Raw genomic sequence first — 17,361 nt, forward strand, 5'->3', positions numbered from 1 at the left:
CATTTTCAGTGTTAGCGGTAACACTTTTTAAGGGTAAACAATAATAAGTAATTTGCTCAAAAACCTAATAATATTTACTACATTAACCTTCACTCACATGCGAATATCCAAGAAAAACGTGAAATATATTACAATCGATGAAGAGTTCTCGTTACTGTCCTTCATCTTCATCACCAGACCCCTAATGACAATCACTACCTATCTAGATGTAAAGTTCTTATCAATATTAATTGATTATGAAACACGCCATTTGTCGGTATATCGACCGACAAATGGCGGTATATCCATTCACAATGGCTAGATTTTTAAATGGCACAGGCCGGTGTCGGGCAGCAGCGACACCGGTGCGAGAAATCTGGCCCTGCGCTGACCAACCCGCATGCTCAGCGTGGTCAGTATCGGGCAAACCTTTGTAGATGAACCAACAAACTAAAACACAGCCCCTAGTCCCCGGCAGCCCCGCTATTCCTGGCTCTGGTAGCGGTTGCGGTATCGACGGGGCAAGGGGTGTTAAGAATCTCCGGAAGAGATTCCGCTGCCAACCCCGGCGACTAGACCTGGCAACATACAACGCACGCACTTTGAAGTCTGACGAAAAGGCCATCGAGCTGGACGAAGTTATGAGCAAGTTGCACTGGGATGTCATAGGATTGTCTGAAGTCCGAAGAGAGGGGGAGGGCTCGATAATCCTTGAATCCGGCAACATGCTCTACTACCGGGAGGGCGACCAACAGTCCCAGGGTGGTACTCCCTTTTTACAGCGATACTGTAAGGGCTGGATAAAAGAGGTCTAAGGGCGGACTAAGTCGCGGGCGTCCGCTAGTTGATAATAAAAATGATACGATCTGCTACCTACCTAATATAAATTCCTATCTTTTCCTGTTTTATTGCAATATAATAGGAGTAACTACGTGGTTTCTTAACATGACGTTTTTCCTACTGTGTCTCAAACTGTAGTAACTGTAATTACATGGTATAGAGTATGTAAGTTTGAAAATAAATAAACCACTTTCTTACTAAATCTAATGTGTCAAGTATTAATTATGAGTTAATACAATAATAAAACAGAATGGCAATTACATTAAAGGTTTTGTTTTTTTTATTAGGAACTGGTGAGTACTTATTTTGTTTTTTTTTTCTCGACGTTAGTGATGATGATGACAATGGTGTGTAGGTTTAAATGTAAATATAGATAGATAAAAAGTTAGATAAATTATGTAACTATTAGCTACATATAACTTGTAAGTACTAACTCATTTCATTATATGTCCTTTTTTAAAAAAAAATTAACAATGTCGATACAACACACTAATTAAAAATGAAATAGTTATAATTAACAGGTAAAGTTTGTGTGTTGTGAGGTTGTAGGGTAATATCAAGATCCGATCTACTAAACCGATTTTGAAAATATTTTTTTCGACTCCCATTTTGCAATCTCAATATCATCATCACAAAGTTATTCATTCCTACTGGTCCTTGGGCAATGTTCACTTTACCACAGGGGGTAAACTGAACATTGCCCAAGGACTGATTACAGGGGGGATAAAATGTTTAAATGTTTTTTTTAATTTTTTAAATAGTTCAATGGCATTGGCTACAAAAATTCAGGCTTCCTTATAAGTTATAAAATCTAGGAGGCCTCACTGACCCTATCTATCCCACCCTACCCCTACCCTACCCCTACATTACCCTACCCCTAGAATAGCCCGACCCTATTCCTATCCTAGCAATTGAGGTATGGAGGTGGAATGATACACTCTAGCCTGCATAATAAAGGAAATGGTCCAAAATTGTATGGAGCCCAGGATCAGTCATTGTACCCTGGCGGAAATAAAAGAAGACATTTTTTTTAACTATTTTTGATTATACAATCGATTATACAATATCTCTCAAGAAATGCAACATTAATAAGGGTATAATGGCGGATAGATGACGTTTTCAATGCATTAATCGATTTGACGTTTGCTGTCAATTGTCATGTCATGGTCACCATCTTAATATGACTCAAAAACTTGGGTTTTTATTTTATTTATTTCTTTTTATTTAGTTAAATTTATTCACTTTAAATTTTAATGATACGGGGTACAAGAGTGGACCTGAAATGGACCATCTCCTTCATGAAAATTGTCTAGTGTGGAGGTTTGCGAGATCAATCTCTTGCGAGTATAATAGCCACATCGTCGTCAAAATGCTCGTCTAAAAGTTATATGATAATAAATCAGTATATCTTTTTGTTCCAGCTTTCTGTTCAGATTTTTATAATGGTAAGTCTCTTTATTAAAATATATTTCACGTGTTTGCGGGCTGCTTTTATATAGGACTAAAAAATAACATCGTCCCATACAAACTATGCCTCAATTTTTCAGCCCACCATTTAACTACACAAACCGGCATTTTTAGGGAGCTCTTTACAGGACGAAAACGATTACAATAATGAAACATCGATTCTATAGCAACAGTTTATATAAACGCGCTAGATCATAGATTTTTGATTTTTGCCAGAGGGGTAACGGTTAGCGAGGCAGGTCCTGTTATTTAAATGGTCTAAGTACTGTAATCCTTGTGGCCTTATGTATAAGCTAATGTTTTCTAATAATCATGTACTGTAACGCTGTTGATTACAAATAAATAAATAAAATAACTGATAAGTAGCTGTAAGTTGATTAATTCAAAGAGTTACCAAGTCAACCAACTGAATTCAGTTGTTAATTAATTCGGTCTGTTAAAACTAGAAATCTGAAAAGGGGAATGTCCCCCGACCAATACAACGTCGGCCCAGGGTACCCAGGTATACCCTCATAAAAAACCTGGATCTGGTTAAATAATTAGCTTAATAAAAGTACAGATATTCAAAAATATTGAGGGTGTGACGACACTATTTTTTTATGTTATAAGGAAAATTTAACCCTTTAGGTAAGTATAAAACCATTTAAGAGTTTAGGTTAGGTATAAAATGTTAATTTAATCTACCGAACCCTACACTGCGCGTGGCTGGACTCTCACTTGACTGATTTTTTTTAATATACAATATAACTATAATAGTTTTTTAGTTATCATCAAAAAGCCGAGGCCTTAACTATTTTACTATATTTTAGGGTTTTGTTTTTAGGTTATAGAAACTGCGATTTCGGTTACCTTTAATGACCTGTCATTAAAGGGTAACCGTCCACAAATCCGCACCTTAAGATCGGACGCATTGCATCAAACGGATTTTTTATTTTAGCAGTAGATAATATCTCTTCGATGCGATCCGTCCGATGCGGATAAGTGGACGCACTTGTATAACTTTCTATACAAAGAATATTAAAATCCGTTTGATGCGATGCGTCCGTTACGTACGGTGTTGACAATTCTAACGAATATTCGCAGGTTTTTTGTCCTCGACTGGACCATAATATTTTCTTTATTCTATTTTGTTTTAGCTACTTTAAAAGTAAATTTAAATAACGGTGCCCAAATATGGGAGATAAATACAAAACTTAAGCAAATGTTGACAATTGAAGAAAAATCTTATTATTATACCGATGGACAAATTATCAACATGACAGTTACCGCCGTCCAAGACCAAACCAAGGATGCCGTCAAAACCTTCGTATTGAGTTACAGTAAATATAATATGAGACTTATTGAAGGACGTACACTACGTGAGTAGAAAAAAAATACCGACCAATTAATAATAAGTACACAGTTTACAATAAAGGGTAAATTAAGATTTGACGTTGGTGTCTATCTGTAACTAAACTTAATGTCTTAGACTAATAAATAATCTATAGACCCGCAATAACTATCAATTTTTCACTCTAAACATAAGCCTGTGTGATGTGAGCGCAAGAGGTAAGCTACCTTCGCTAACACACACAAGCTTACTTATCGTAGCGTAGCGAAGCGTCAAGTGCCCCGATTTCGGGGCACATAAAACAGCTTACGAATCTACTACACTATCTATGTGTTATAAATCTATTTATATTTATATCTATAATATATTCTAAGTTAAGAGCGCGCAGCGCGTCGGTACGATATGGATAAAATTCGAAGCGCAAACGAGACGCCGAATTATGACTTTCACGTGAGTGAAAAGCACGGAGCGATTGACGCGCGACGCAAATATTTTGAGTGAGCGCCAAAACCATTTTTACCTAATTGCAAGTAAATTAAACAACATTACGAAAAACAAAATGGCCATGTTCAAGATATATACCTAATTTTCTATACAAAACAAAAATTTAAGAAAATAAGTTTGATTTTTCTGATATTGAAAGCAAAATGTGAGCAAAACATGTATTTTTCAAAAAAATAAACTATCGAGAAAAGTTTTACAAATTGCGTATTTTGTATAGTCATAACGAAGCTACTAACACTTTGAATTATCATTTACCCAAATATCAGGCTGCTAACTTTTCCAGAATCTGAGATCCAGAACCATTTATAACCACCAAATTACATATTGCACACTCTTAAGGATATATATCTATTTAATTCTGTTTACAGAGTTCTGTTCAAATGCAAACAATCAATCGCTCGTAATAAATACACAGCTAACTGCTGACATGAAGGAAGTCAGGTACAAATTTTTCCTTGAAATTGGCGACAACAATCAGCTGACAGACAGCTGTACGAAGAAAACAAAAACAACTCAGAAAATTATCTTTACTCTTAAATTTAAGTTTAGTAAGTGTTTTTTTATTTTTCACATAAAAGTATGGATAGCATGCCTTTGATTTAATCTTACTAATATTATAAACGCGAAAGTTTGTTTGGATCTTTGGATGTTTGTTACTCTTTCACGCCGCGACCAAATATTGTACCACTAACATTATAAAGCCGTGATGGCCCAGTGGATATGACCTCTGCCTCCGATTCCGGAGGGTGTGGGTTCGAATCCGGTCCGAGGCATGCACCTCCAACTTTTCAGTTGTGTGCATTTTAAGAAATTAAATATCACGTGTCTTAAACGGTGAAGGAAAACATCGTGAGGAGACCTGCATATCAGAGAATTTTCTTAATTATCTGTGTGTGTGAAGTCTGCCAATTCGCATGGGCCAGCGTGGTGGACTATTGGCCTAAACCTTTTATTCTGAGAGGAGACTCGGGCACAGCAGTGAGCCGAATGTGGGTTGATAATGACGATGATGATGAATATTATAAACGCGAAGGTTTGTATGGAAGTTTGGCTGTTAGTTACTCTTTCACGCCGCGATAATCGTTAGATACAACATGTGCTAATTGCTAACCTCTTTACATTCAATGTGACATTTTTCATTATAGGTCGAACGAACAACGAAGAAATCTATAACTTTCTTTGAATGGCCATTCAAATTAAACGATTCAATTGTCGGTGTGAGTCACAAACATACCGCATTTATTATGAGGCGTTTTTCAGCGATCCATGGAAAGATGTTAATTCTACAAAATTGGTCCATTATTGGCATATGTTTTAATAATTATATGTAAAATATCCTATTCGCATTGTGAGTGAAGAGCGGGCTACACGTAATGCCGTTTTCCTTCCCGAACCCAATTCCATATGAATCATCTGTGTGAAACGTGTATACTTTTATAATTTATACATATTTAATAGTTTATTTTGTTATATTATACGAAACCAATACCAAGTCATGTATGCAATTAAATTTCCCGTGATAGTGATAGTGTTGATAAGTAGTGAAATGTGCTTGACGCAATGTAAGTTGGATGTGTTATTTGAATCACATAGAATTTATTTGAGCATCATTACCAGCCTCTTTTAATGGACCCACTACAGAACCTGGCACCTTCCTTACAGGGGATCTAGAGCTCGCACTCAACACACTGCTTCTGGTTGGGTTTAGATGGTAATGTTTTTTTAATCAACGACCACTTTCAGATGTTAATGGTAATGACCAGGATTTTTTTCTGCCTTTACAAGTTAGCCCTTGACTACAAACTCACCTGATGGTAAGTGATGATGCAATCTAAGATGGAATCGGGCTAACTCTTAACTTAACTCTTAAGAATGAAAAACCACACCCCTATCGGTTTCTAAACGTACTATAACTAGCCACAGCCGAAACCTCTCACCAACCAGGATGTCGGATTTAATCAAAAAATAGCTCGCTTCATCCTTCGCTGAGTAACTTAGCTTGACCCATAATTACTGAGTAGCAATGGCGTCGTTATCAAGGAAAAGCCTATGTGCCTATATTCATGTGGTAGTTGGATTTTATCAACCGAGGAAAAACGGAGAGAAGGTATCAATTCGACGTGTATATATTTTTATTTATGTATTAACACGCGTAACCAATTAGTGAGTGTTTCGATTTTTATTTTTTTTTATTCTTTTTCGAATTGGGTCCTATACAAATTCTGAAAAATAAATCCAATTCTGAGGGTAGGAAAACAGGGGATGAATAATGATATACCCATTAAATGTAAAACCACGTATAAGTTTTTACAGAGTAGTCCGATTTTGAGAATTCTTTTTTTTTATGGGACCTTAATGTTAGTCCCATTTTAAATTGATTGTTTTTACACTTTTAATTACATCATCATCATTATCAGCCGATGGATGTCCACTGCTGGACATAGGCCTCTTACATGGACTTCCAAACAAAACAGTCTCGAGCCGCCAGCATCCAGCGGCTCCCTGCAACCCGCTTGATCTCTACGGTCCACCTAGTGGGGGGTCGACCAACACTGCGCTTTTCGGTGCAGGGTCGCCGTTCCAACACCTTGGGCTGGCTCTTCGAAATATGTGGCCTGCCCATTGCCACTTCAGCTTCGCGACTCGCTGAGCTATATCAGTGACTTTTAGTTCGTCTGCGGATCTCCTCATCTCTGATTCGATCACGCATAGAAACTCCCAGCATAGCTCGCTCCATCGTCCGCTGAGTGACTTTGAGCCTTCTAACAAGGCCTATAGTTTTAATTACAACCGACTTTAAAACATAAACGTACCCACGAAACTAAAAAGCGAAAAATAGTAAAATATTTATATATTTTTTTACTTTTTAATTTTTTATTATTTATTATTTCTTACATTTCAGATCAAACGCAGAATAGCTGTAAAAGTACGTATAACTTGGTTGTAGTAAACTGTAGGTACGCGCACTACCTAAAGCTTATTTTATATGAAATTCCGTTTTTAAAAAATCTCGCAGTAACCATAGATTTTCCGGAATAAAAAGTTTTTTTTTTTATTATTCTTTATAAGTTAGCCCTTGACTACAATCTCACCTGATGGTAAGTGATGATGCAGTCTAAGATGGAAGCGGGCTAACTTGTCAGGAGGAGGATGAAAATCCCATTTCCTTTCGGTTTCTACACGACATCGTACCGGAACGCTAAATCGCTTGGCGGTACGTCTTTGTCGGTAGGGTGGTAACTAGCCACGGCCGAAGCCTCTCACCAGCCATACCTGGACCAATTAAGAAAACCTCAATCGGTCCAGCCGGGGCTCGAACCCAGGACCTCCGTTTTGTAAATCCACCGCGCATACCACGTGGAGGCTGTCAAAATGTAGTATGTTGTAGTTCCGAGATATAGTTTAGTTATAAATTATCAGAGGTCCCAACCGCTTCAGTCGCAACCTCCCACCATTTTACAAACATTTACTTCTGGCGGGAGCCAATCACGACGCAGCAAGATATCAAGTGAACTAGAGAGTGTTGCCAATTTAACTTAAGTATTTTCATCATATATCATATGTCATATCTAACGGTCATTTCATTATGTATAAGGGGCGTTTTGTACTGTGGAGTTACCTTTTGAAAATTCATATATACTCCTACATATTCATTATTGTAATTTATTTTGTACGCTCGAAATAGGTATATCCTAATATCATAGCATTTCTACAATCAACACAATACAATAAACGCCTGCGCGCAACTTAAAAGTAATACATAACATACGAACCTAGACGTACGTACCTCTATGAAACTTGCTTGGTAATCCGTTGTCCTATAGCTTTCCTTGCCAACCCCGCACTACGGTCAAATGCCTGTATTTTACTTGTATAATTGCTCTAATATAAGACAAAAACTGCAGTGCGCGATAGTCAACAATGGATACATAATATGTATCCAATGTTGACTATCTGTCCCGATGTTTTCAGGGTTCTGTATCTTAAAAGGTTACCAATCAACTTTAGAACCTCCTTTTTACCCGACAGCGTCAGAAGAAGGATAATGTTTTTCAAGCATATGTATGTGTGTTTGTGTGTATGGGTGTATGTATGTTTATTTGTTTGGCCTACAGCCCAAACGGCTGGACGGATTTTGACATATGAGGTGTCAATGAGTTTGTTAGAACTGTGGTAGTTACATAGGCTATATTTCAATCTGGCGCCCGTAGGTGAAAAAAGGTGGGGGATGGGTAAGTTTTTTTTGTTAGCCTAACAATATGAGTGTCTAATGAAAGGTCGTAAAAAGACCATTTTCACAATATATATATTGTACTGTTTTAACAGAGCTGTGATAGCCCAGTGGATATGACCTCTGCCTCCGATTCCGGAGGGTGTGGGTTCGAGTCCGGTCCGGGGCATGCACCTCCAACTTTTCAGTTGTGTGCATTTTAAGAAATTAAATATCACGTGTTTCAATCGGTGAAGGAAAACATCGTGAGGAAACCTGCATACCAGAGAATTTCTTAATTCTCTGCGTGTGTGAAGTTTGCCAATCCGCATTGGGCCAGCGTGGTGGACTATTGGCCTAACCCCTCTCATTCTGAGAGGAGACTCGAGCTCAGCAGTGAGCCGAATATGGGTTGATGACGACGACTGTTTTAACACAAATTATCAAAAAGCGTACCAATTATATTGGGACCATGTAAGCAAAGTTTACTAACTAGAAAGTATTCAAGTCAATATTGGCAAAAAATATTACATAAAAACATAAAACCCGACTGCTTATGCGTAATGAACTGAAAAGAGAAAAACAAGTATCACAATATCTATATAAAGTTCTGACTAAATTATTTGTGGTGCTGCAAACTACTATCTTAAGGACAAATACTATCTTAAGGGCAAAGAATGAAATACCACTCTCTCTCTAGAGAGGACTCTAGAGAGTACTGAAAAGGACTCCAGAGAGGTCCATGGGTTCGATCCCCACCCGCTTCTAACACATTTTAAGTATAACACAGTATTTTAAATCATTTTCAATTAGCCAGGAAAATATCAAAAACAAATACGTGTGAATGGTGATGAGATACTTAATAGATTATAAAATCTTTTTAACATTTAGCGAAAAATAACATCGAACCTATGTGCGTACCTTTTGATCACTTTGAAGGCGGTGCCTAGCCAGTGACGTATTAATTAAAGCCGTTTTTGAAAGAACCAAGGGAAAGAGCTGTCTTGAAATTCTAAAGAAAATGTGATTTAAACGGCTTTATTTAATGCATCACTGTGTTGGCATCGCCTTCAAAGTCGAATTGAGAATCATTTATTTTTTGAAGTTGGTTAAAAATAATTTAAATAGCTAATTTATTTGTTTACAGATATCTGCATAAAATACGACGACAATTATTATACTGAGTTTTCAGACCACGAGTACAGCGCCGAAAAAGAAACACATTTAGAATGTCATTATAATGAACCTAATGACACTTCTTCATATAATTACTTCAAACTACTTTGGTCTAAAAGTGAGTGCTTTGTTTGTCTAGTCTATATCTATACTTATAATAAAACTGGTTGATTTCTATACATTTATTCGCAATTGGAGATTTTACTTATACCATTTGTAACAACAAACGTTAGCGCGGCATAAAGGAAGCCAGCGCCATCTAGAATCTATACTTATAATGCGAATTCTGTACATTTTTTTACATTCTGTACATTGACGATATTTTGAAAATTTTTGTTGGGGGTATTATATGTATAATCGATACTGAAGCTAAAAATATTTTTTTTCGATTTTTTGTCTGTTTGTCTATCCGTGTTTTTCTGTTATTCACGCATCACGCTGAAACTACTAAATGAATTCAAATGAAACTTGGCGGTATTATATGTATAATCGATACTGAAGTTAAAAATATATTTTTTTTATTTTTTTGTCTGTCTGTCCATGTTTTTTTGTTAATCGGGCATCATGCTGAAACTTCTTAATGTATTAAAATAAAATGAGAAGGGGGTGAAATAGGGGTTGAAAGTTTGTATGGAAAGTTCTTAATTTTTAGTTTTAAAAATTTGTTCATAAATCATAAAAAAAATACGAAATATTATTAAAAGGAAAAAACGGAACCCTTTAACTTTGTCCATCAACGACATTTAGGCAGACAGACGGGCAACATAGTGAGTAAATAGTCAACTTCTCCCGTTTTCCCAACATTTCCCTTCACTCTCCTATTGATCGAAGCGTGATGAAAATTCAAAAGTGTACCTGCCCAGGAGTATGAAGAACAACTGTACCAAGTTTCGTTAAAATCAGTCGAGAACATCTAGAGAGGCAGGTCCTCTACTTTGGTCTGAGTTTGCAACGCTTCACAATCACGACCATTCATAAAGCATCCAATTATTATCGACTGCTGCATCTGATGAATAATACCATCAATGGGGATGATGACTAGGTTTGAATATTTTGATTTTTATGATACATTCGGGTAAATAAGGTCAATGTTAACTAATTTATACATAAAAAGCAAAGATAGTCTGGATATTTGCAAAATAAATAAGATTATAAAATTTCAAAATCTATTAATTTTTTTTTATCGTAATTAGATGAAAATTCATACAGTTTTAGCTTCCTTACATTAAATGTGACATTTTTTAATAAATGAACTATAAACATAAACGCACAAATAACAAAGATATTAGTAATTTTGTTTGAACGCCCATACAAACCTAACGATCAGCGAGCCAACGACGTCACTAACTCGTGCCATTTTGTATGGAGCGGCTTTCAGGTATCCGCGGCAGCGCCGCAAATCTGACCCTTTAAATCCCTGTAGCTCCGAAAGTAATGATCGCAGATACCGTGTTACTTTTACAAAATTGCTTTACTATTAGTATACTCTTAATTTATATACAATTTAAAAAACTGTCATCATCCCTATTAGTTTCTCTCGCACCACCAGGGCTCGGCTAGCCGGGCTGCATTCGCCATTAACCCGTATTTTTGTATTGTTTACAGATAATATAATAATAAAGGAAGGATCAAAGGGTTACACAGACTTAAGCATTCCAATACACCTTGCAAAAGATAGTATAAGTACATATACGTGTGGGGCAAATGTATTTTATACAGACATCATTAATCAGACCATTTCACAAATAACAATTAGATTTAAATATATTAGACCAGCGTCAACTAAACCGTGGATCCCGACGACGCCTAAAACAACAAAACAACGTACTACTACAACTACTACAACGACGACTACTACTGCTACTACAATCCCTCCTACAACAACAACAACAACTACTACTACTACCCCTCCGACAACTACTACTAGAAGTAGAACACCTCCTACTACTCCTCCTACAACAACTACTACAAGAACTACGTCAACAACAATTGCCCCTGTTACAACTACAACTGAAATTATACCAACATCATCAAGAATAATAACGCCAAGAATAACCTCAGCAACACAATTACCAACAACAGCAAATGTGTCCAAGCCAGACAAAAATTACCAGAGAGAAGGTAAACGATACTTTCAATACAATATTTTTAAGCATACATTTAGTAAAAGTAACTTTGCACGTTAAGCCGTCGGACTCGGTCATTGGCCTCTTATAATAATAAGAGGACGCACAATCATGCAGAAAATTTCACTTAAAACTGGCCAATTTTGCTTTGACAGTTTTAGAATTATTAGTAAAGAAAATTATACCTTTAAATATAGTCCAATATACAATAAAATCCCAAATTCAGAGCAAATTCAACCTTAAGGATTGAGTTTAAGGTTGAATTTATAAATGTGACTACTTGAATTGAGTGCCAAGAAGTTGTATTTGGCACTCATTAAGTGGGGACGTTTTTTGATCGCTGATTGTGCATCCACTTTTTAATAGGACATCGATGGTCCCGGATAATTAACAGATGACTTCCTAACTTCTTCTGTTTACAATCTCCTACTGCCAAGGGTCACTGGCAGAGATCTCTTATAGAGATAAGTGTTTCCTTGTCCACTGTTTTTCTTTTTACTTTTGTGTGTTACTAATATTGGTACAAAATAAATTTTAAAAAAAAGATGAAATTAAAAACTCTAACAAACTTTAACAAATTTACTCGATAGAAAATATTTGCGAAATTGCCTCAGAAAATACTTACAACTCATTATATATCATTATATCTAAAGTAAATTCGCTAAAAAATATTACATTATTTGTCATATGTTACTTAAAAAATTGGTAGATTGATATTTTAAACAAATTGTAAAAAATAAAATATGATATTTTGTTACAAAATGTCTTTTCGACGGCTCGAGTTGATACGTACCGATCCTAGTCAATATTATGTAATAATAATTTATAATTCATAATTCTTTATTTGCAAATTGTTAAATACAGATATAATTGTATTCTATGACCTTAAGCCAAATCTCCAATCCAATCCAATCCAATCCAATCTCCTTCAAATACTAAATAGTGTCGTTTTTAATCTTATATTTAATCTGTAGAGGTGTAAAATATTCTTCTTATTTTTAGAGGGTCCTTTGTTGGAAGTTGTACCATTACCGACGTTCACTACCTACATTACAACAACCGCATCGAATAATGCTCGTAAGTATTATTGTTTTAGTACAACAATAATATAAACATCGCCATGAATACCAAAAATTACACCGTCCCTAAACTACTAAAGAAAATATTAAACGAAATATTTCATCATCAATTTAATCATTTTCATCTAAATTTTCATTTCATTTCATTTCAAACAGGAAACACAATAAGTAACAAAAACGTTAAATCATTACATCTATACTAATATTATAAAGAGGTAAAGTTTGTAAGTTTGTAACAATTCTTTGAAATGGGGTAATCTTCGGAACTACTGGTCCGATTTTAAAAATTCTTTCACCAGTAGAATGCTACGTTATCGGGGAGTGCTATATTTTATATTTCTATCATATATAACTACTGAGTTATCGCGGGTTTTCTCTTACAGGTCGGACCGAAAAACTTACTTATTCGCATGCGCTGCCTCAACCATTGCGTATAACTGAAATAAATGTATGGAGGCTTTTTGAACCTTTAAAAGTTCTACAAAAAAGTCCGCGACACCATATATCTATCTTTTATATTTTAGCAGATATTAGATAGCAAGTTAGATAGCAAATTATTTAAATTTTAAACTAAGGTTTACGTCATTATTTACACAATTAAACATTTAAGTTTAATTGTGTAAATAATGATTACTACCTTATCAAAATAAATTATTTAATAATCACAAGGATATTATAGAGATAAGATTTGCCCTTTAAAGTATGTTACTTAGTTAAATACTTTCGGAGATATTACAAAATTTCTAAAAGACGCAGAAATTCCGCTATATAACGCCCCGCGCTTTCATTTACGTAGTTCCCGTTCCCGTGTGAATATGGGGATCAAACATAGCCTATGACACTCGAAAATAACGTAGCTTTCTATTGGTGAAACAATTTTCCAAATCGGTCCAGTAGATCCAGAGATTACCTCCTACAACCACACAAACATTACCTCTTTATATTATTAGCATTGAAGTATCTATTTCCCTTGGTCATCGCACCACTCTCGAAGGGCTGGACCAATTTTGTTAAGGGTAGGAGTAAGATAGAGAAGTTATAGAGTAGGTTAGGGTACGGGTAGGATAGGGAAGTGGTAGGGTAGGGGTAGGATAGGCGTGAGATAGGGGTACGGGTGGGATAGGGGTAGGAAAGGGATAGGGTACGGGAAGGGTATGGGTAGGATGGGGGTAGGGTGTAGATAAGGTAGGGGTGGGGTAGGGTAGGGGTAGGGTAGGGGTAGGGTAGGGGTAGGGTAGGGGTAGGTTAGGGGTAGGGTAAGGATAGGGTAGGGTAGGGGTATGGTAGGGGTATGGTAGGGGTATGGTAGGGGTATGGTAGGGGTATGGTAGAGGTAGTTGAAAGTTTACATCGAGTTTCACGCGGACGAAGTCGCGGGCGTCCGCTAGTACATTATACATATAATTTCATTTCTAATTCAACCGACTTCAAAACATTAACATAGGTACCCACGAAACTAAACGTCGAAATTATTGTTGCTTTCTTGTTGGTAATACTCAGCAATCAGCATTACTGTTGAGTAATGCTAACTTTTATTGGTAAAATATAGAATTTTACCTATAAAATTACGTATGTAGAGGGGTAATCTCTAGATCTACTGAAAGGTTAAAAATTCTTTTAACACTAGAAAGCCACGTTATTTGTGAGTGTCAAAGGCTATATTTTATCCCCGAATTTTCATGGGAACGAGAACTACGCTGTTGAAACCGCGAGGCGACGGCGGCTAATCTGTTCTAATATTATAAAGTGATAAAATTTATAAGATTAATAGAGATAAGAACATTCCTATGTTTTTTCGTCGATCGAAATTGAATAAATTCAAATTTGTATTGATTTTTAGAGAATATCACAAACAATAGTGAAAGAGGTATAAAAAATGAAGGTGATGAAAGGCAAGATAGCAAAAGTGACAACAAAGATGACGTGCCATCATTTCTGGAAGAGAACTGGGTCCTAATAACAGCTGGTTTCGTCGGTTTAACTGTTCTACTAATCATCATAGCTGTGGTGGTGACGTACCTCATCTTGAAATCCAGGAACAAGTATAAAGAGGTGAGCTACAATAACTTCAGTAACCTTATTAATCGCAATCACAAAATTCATCACCATCATCATCAACCCATATTCGGCTCACGGCTGAGCTCGAGTCTCCTCTCAGAATGAGAGGGGTTAGGCCAATAGTCCACCACGGTGGCCCAATGCAGATTGGCAGACTTAACACACGCAGAGAATTAAGAAAATTCTCTCTTATGCAGGTTTCATAAAAATGTTTTGCCTTCAACGTTTGAGACACGTGATATTTAATTTCTTAAAATGCACACAACAGAAAAGTAGGAGGTGCATGCCCAGGACCGGTTTCGAACGCATACCCTCCGGAATCGGAGGCAGAGGTCATATCCACTGGGCTATCACGGCTCAATCATAAAATTAGTAACAATCAATTAGAAAGCATATTCTTTTTACGACTAACGACGAATTGTAAGAGATCTACATAAACAATACATAAAGATTAACGTGAACTATGGAAGTGCTAAATAGTAAGTCCTTTCATTTGAAAGTTGTAAGAGAGGAAGAAAAGAAAGTCGATTTTTTTTAAATATAGAATATTTCAAAGTATATACTATTGCTATCTATGCGCTTTTGTCATCTTATAGGTAGTTCATTGATCCATTAACAAAAAAAATCCATTCGGACGGGAATCAAGAAAATGTTTGAAAGCGCTTTGGACTGCCTCATCGAAGTTGGATTTTTTCATTGGATAAATCGCGTTTATTTATAAAATCTTCACCATCAACCCATTGTAGATAATATTTAATTAGTCAACTATTTAACTCTGTAACTAAAAAATAAAGAAAGACTATACTGATTCGCAAATTCACAAATTAAAATTTGTATTTTTATATTTTTTTCTAGGACAAAATACAGCTTAACCCAAATGGCTCAAGGAAAGACTTAGACAACATTCCGGTGGACCGAAACAGAAAACCACAAAACCCCAAACTTAACGATTATTATTCTGATATAAATACACATTCAACCAATTCAGTATACGCTGATCCGTACACGTCCATGTACACGCAACCACTACCAAAACACCTAAGGAAATCACCTAAAAACATACCTGAACCTAAACGTAAACCAAAACTAAGACACCAAGAAAGTTATTCTAATACATGTGAAGATGAATACAACGATCCTTCTACTTACAACAACCTGGACAAGAACACTGCGCAGTACAACAACGTGGTCAACACACTGAAAAACAGACAGCATGTACACTTTTACGATAATACAGCGGCTGGTTATTCTAACGCAGACAACGGGAAATATGATTTGTATAGCGAGCCTGGGTTGTACGAAACGCCGTCCTAATATTATATACCTAAGCAAAACGCTTTAAATAGTAATATAACAGATAATTAAGTATCATTATCAACCCATATTCGGCTCACTGCTAAGATCAAGTCTCCTCTCAGAATGAGAGGGGCTAGGCCAATAGTCCACCACGCTGGCCCAATGTGGATTGGCAGACTTCACACACGCAGAGAATTTCTCTGGTATGCAGGTTTCAGGGTAATTTTTTAAAATGTACTTTTAATTTTACATTATGTCAATCGTACTTAATAAATTATTATTAATAATAATAAAATAGACTAACATGTTTATTACACTTATGTTAAGTATTTAATGTGTTTTTTTTAACTGGGTTCTTAACAGTCATTTAAACAGACAGTATAAACAGTATACTAAACAGTATATTTACACATTTCCGATGGATGACCACTGGAAGACATACGCCTTCTGTAGGCACTTCCAATCATTAGGATGCTGAGCCGCCTGCGTTCAACGACTCCCTTGGATTCGCTTGTCAGTCCTACAGTTTGTTTCATGTAGGATGGTGCAGGTGACAGTTCGTTGCTCTCTTGAAAGTTTTGCTTCCAAAGACTGTCACCGTACCCATGCCAAATTAGCTTTTTACTTGTAGGTTTTTAGGAAAACCTAGAACCGTTTAAATTTTTGTATATGAATCACAAGGCGGGCAAGATGGACAATCGATACTGAAACCAACTCTGATGATGAAGACAAGGGACATCTAATGGAACTCCTGTGTGGTTTACAGTAGCTCGTGATTGAGCTTGATTTATTTGTATCGATGAGAACATTCCACCTAGATGGGTTGTGACTGTCATTAGGAATATGGTGATTAAGTTAAGGACAGATATGGGAACTTTCATCGGTTTACAGTAGCTACCTTCTGTTGGGCTTATTTTATATGGTTCAATATACCAAAATGTTCAGTTTGAAAAAAATAATTCCAAATTAAGATTAAAGTTTTATACCTATACTTATACCTTCTTGTACCTAGTCATGATAGTGCATCAATTTAAGATGGAATTCAAGTTGCGTAATTAAGTCTAATAAGTAATGCTCTTCTGCCGTGTGTCCTACTCATTAACGACTTATAGCAACACAATTTTCACTAGATCTATATCTGGTATGATTACACTAAAAATTTAAAAATAAAAAAAATTAATGATAACAATTCAACCGACTTACATACTGACTAAACTAAAAAGTGAAAAATAATATCATTCTAATTTCTATATATCATGTTATGTACTAACTGATGATCAGTTTGAAGGCGGTGCT

General features: G+C 36.1%; 1 protein-coding gene across 1 annotated transcript; it reads left to right on the forward strand.

Moving 5' to 3' along the window:
* The first annotated feature begins 927 nt into the window (after positions 1-927).
* LOC112045142 (ras guanine nucleotide exchange factor R) lies at positions 928-16,394 on the forward strand. Its single transcript, XM_024081226.2, has 10 exons — positions 928-1,112; positions 2,241-2,264; positions 3,423-3,644; positions 4,489-4,668; positions 7,023-7,046; positions 9,478-9,624; positions 11,112-11,627; positions 12,635-12,709; positions 14,552-14,763; positions 15,625-16,394. The coding sequence occupies exons 1-10, from the start codon at positions 1,070-1,072 to the stop codon at positions 16,081-16,083; spliced, it is 1,902 nt and encodes a 633-aa protein (XP_023936994.2). The 5' UTR covers positions 928-1,069; the 3' UTR covers positions 16,084-16,394.
* The last annotated feature ends 967 nt before the right edge of the window (positions 16,395-17,361 follow it).

The sequence above is a fragment of the Bicyclus anynana genome, chromosome 8, assembly GCF_947172395.1.
Source record: "Bicyclus anynana chromosome 8, ilBicAnyn1.1, whole genome shotgun sequence".
Classification (NCBI taxonomy): Eukaryota; Metazoa; Arthropoda; class Insecta; order Lepidoptera; family Nymphalidae; genus Bicyclus; species Bicyclus anynana.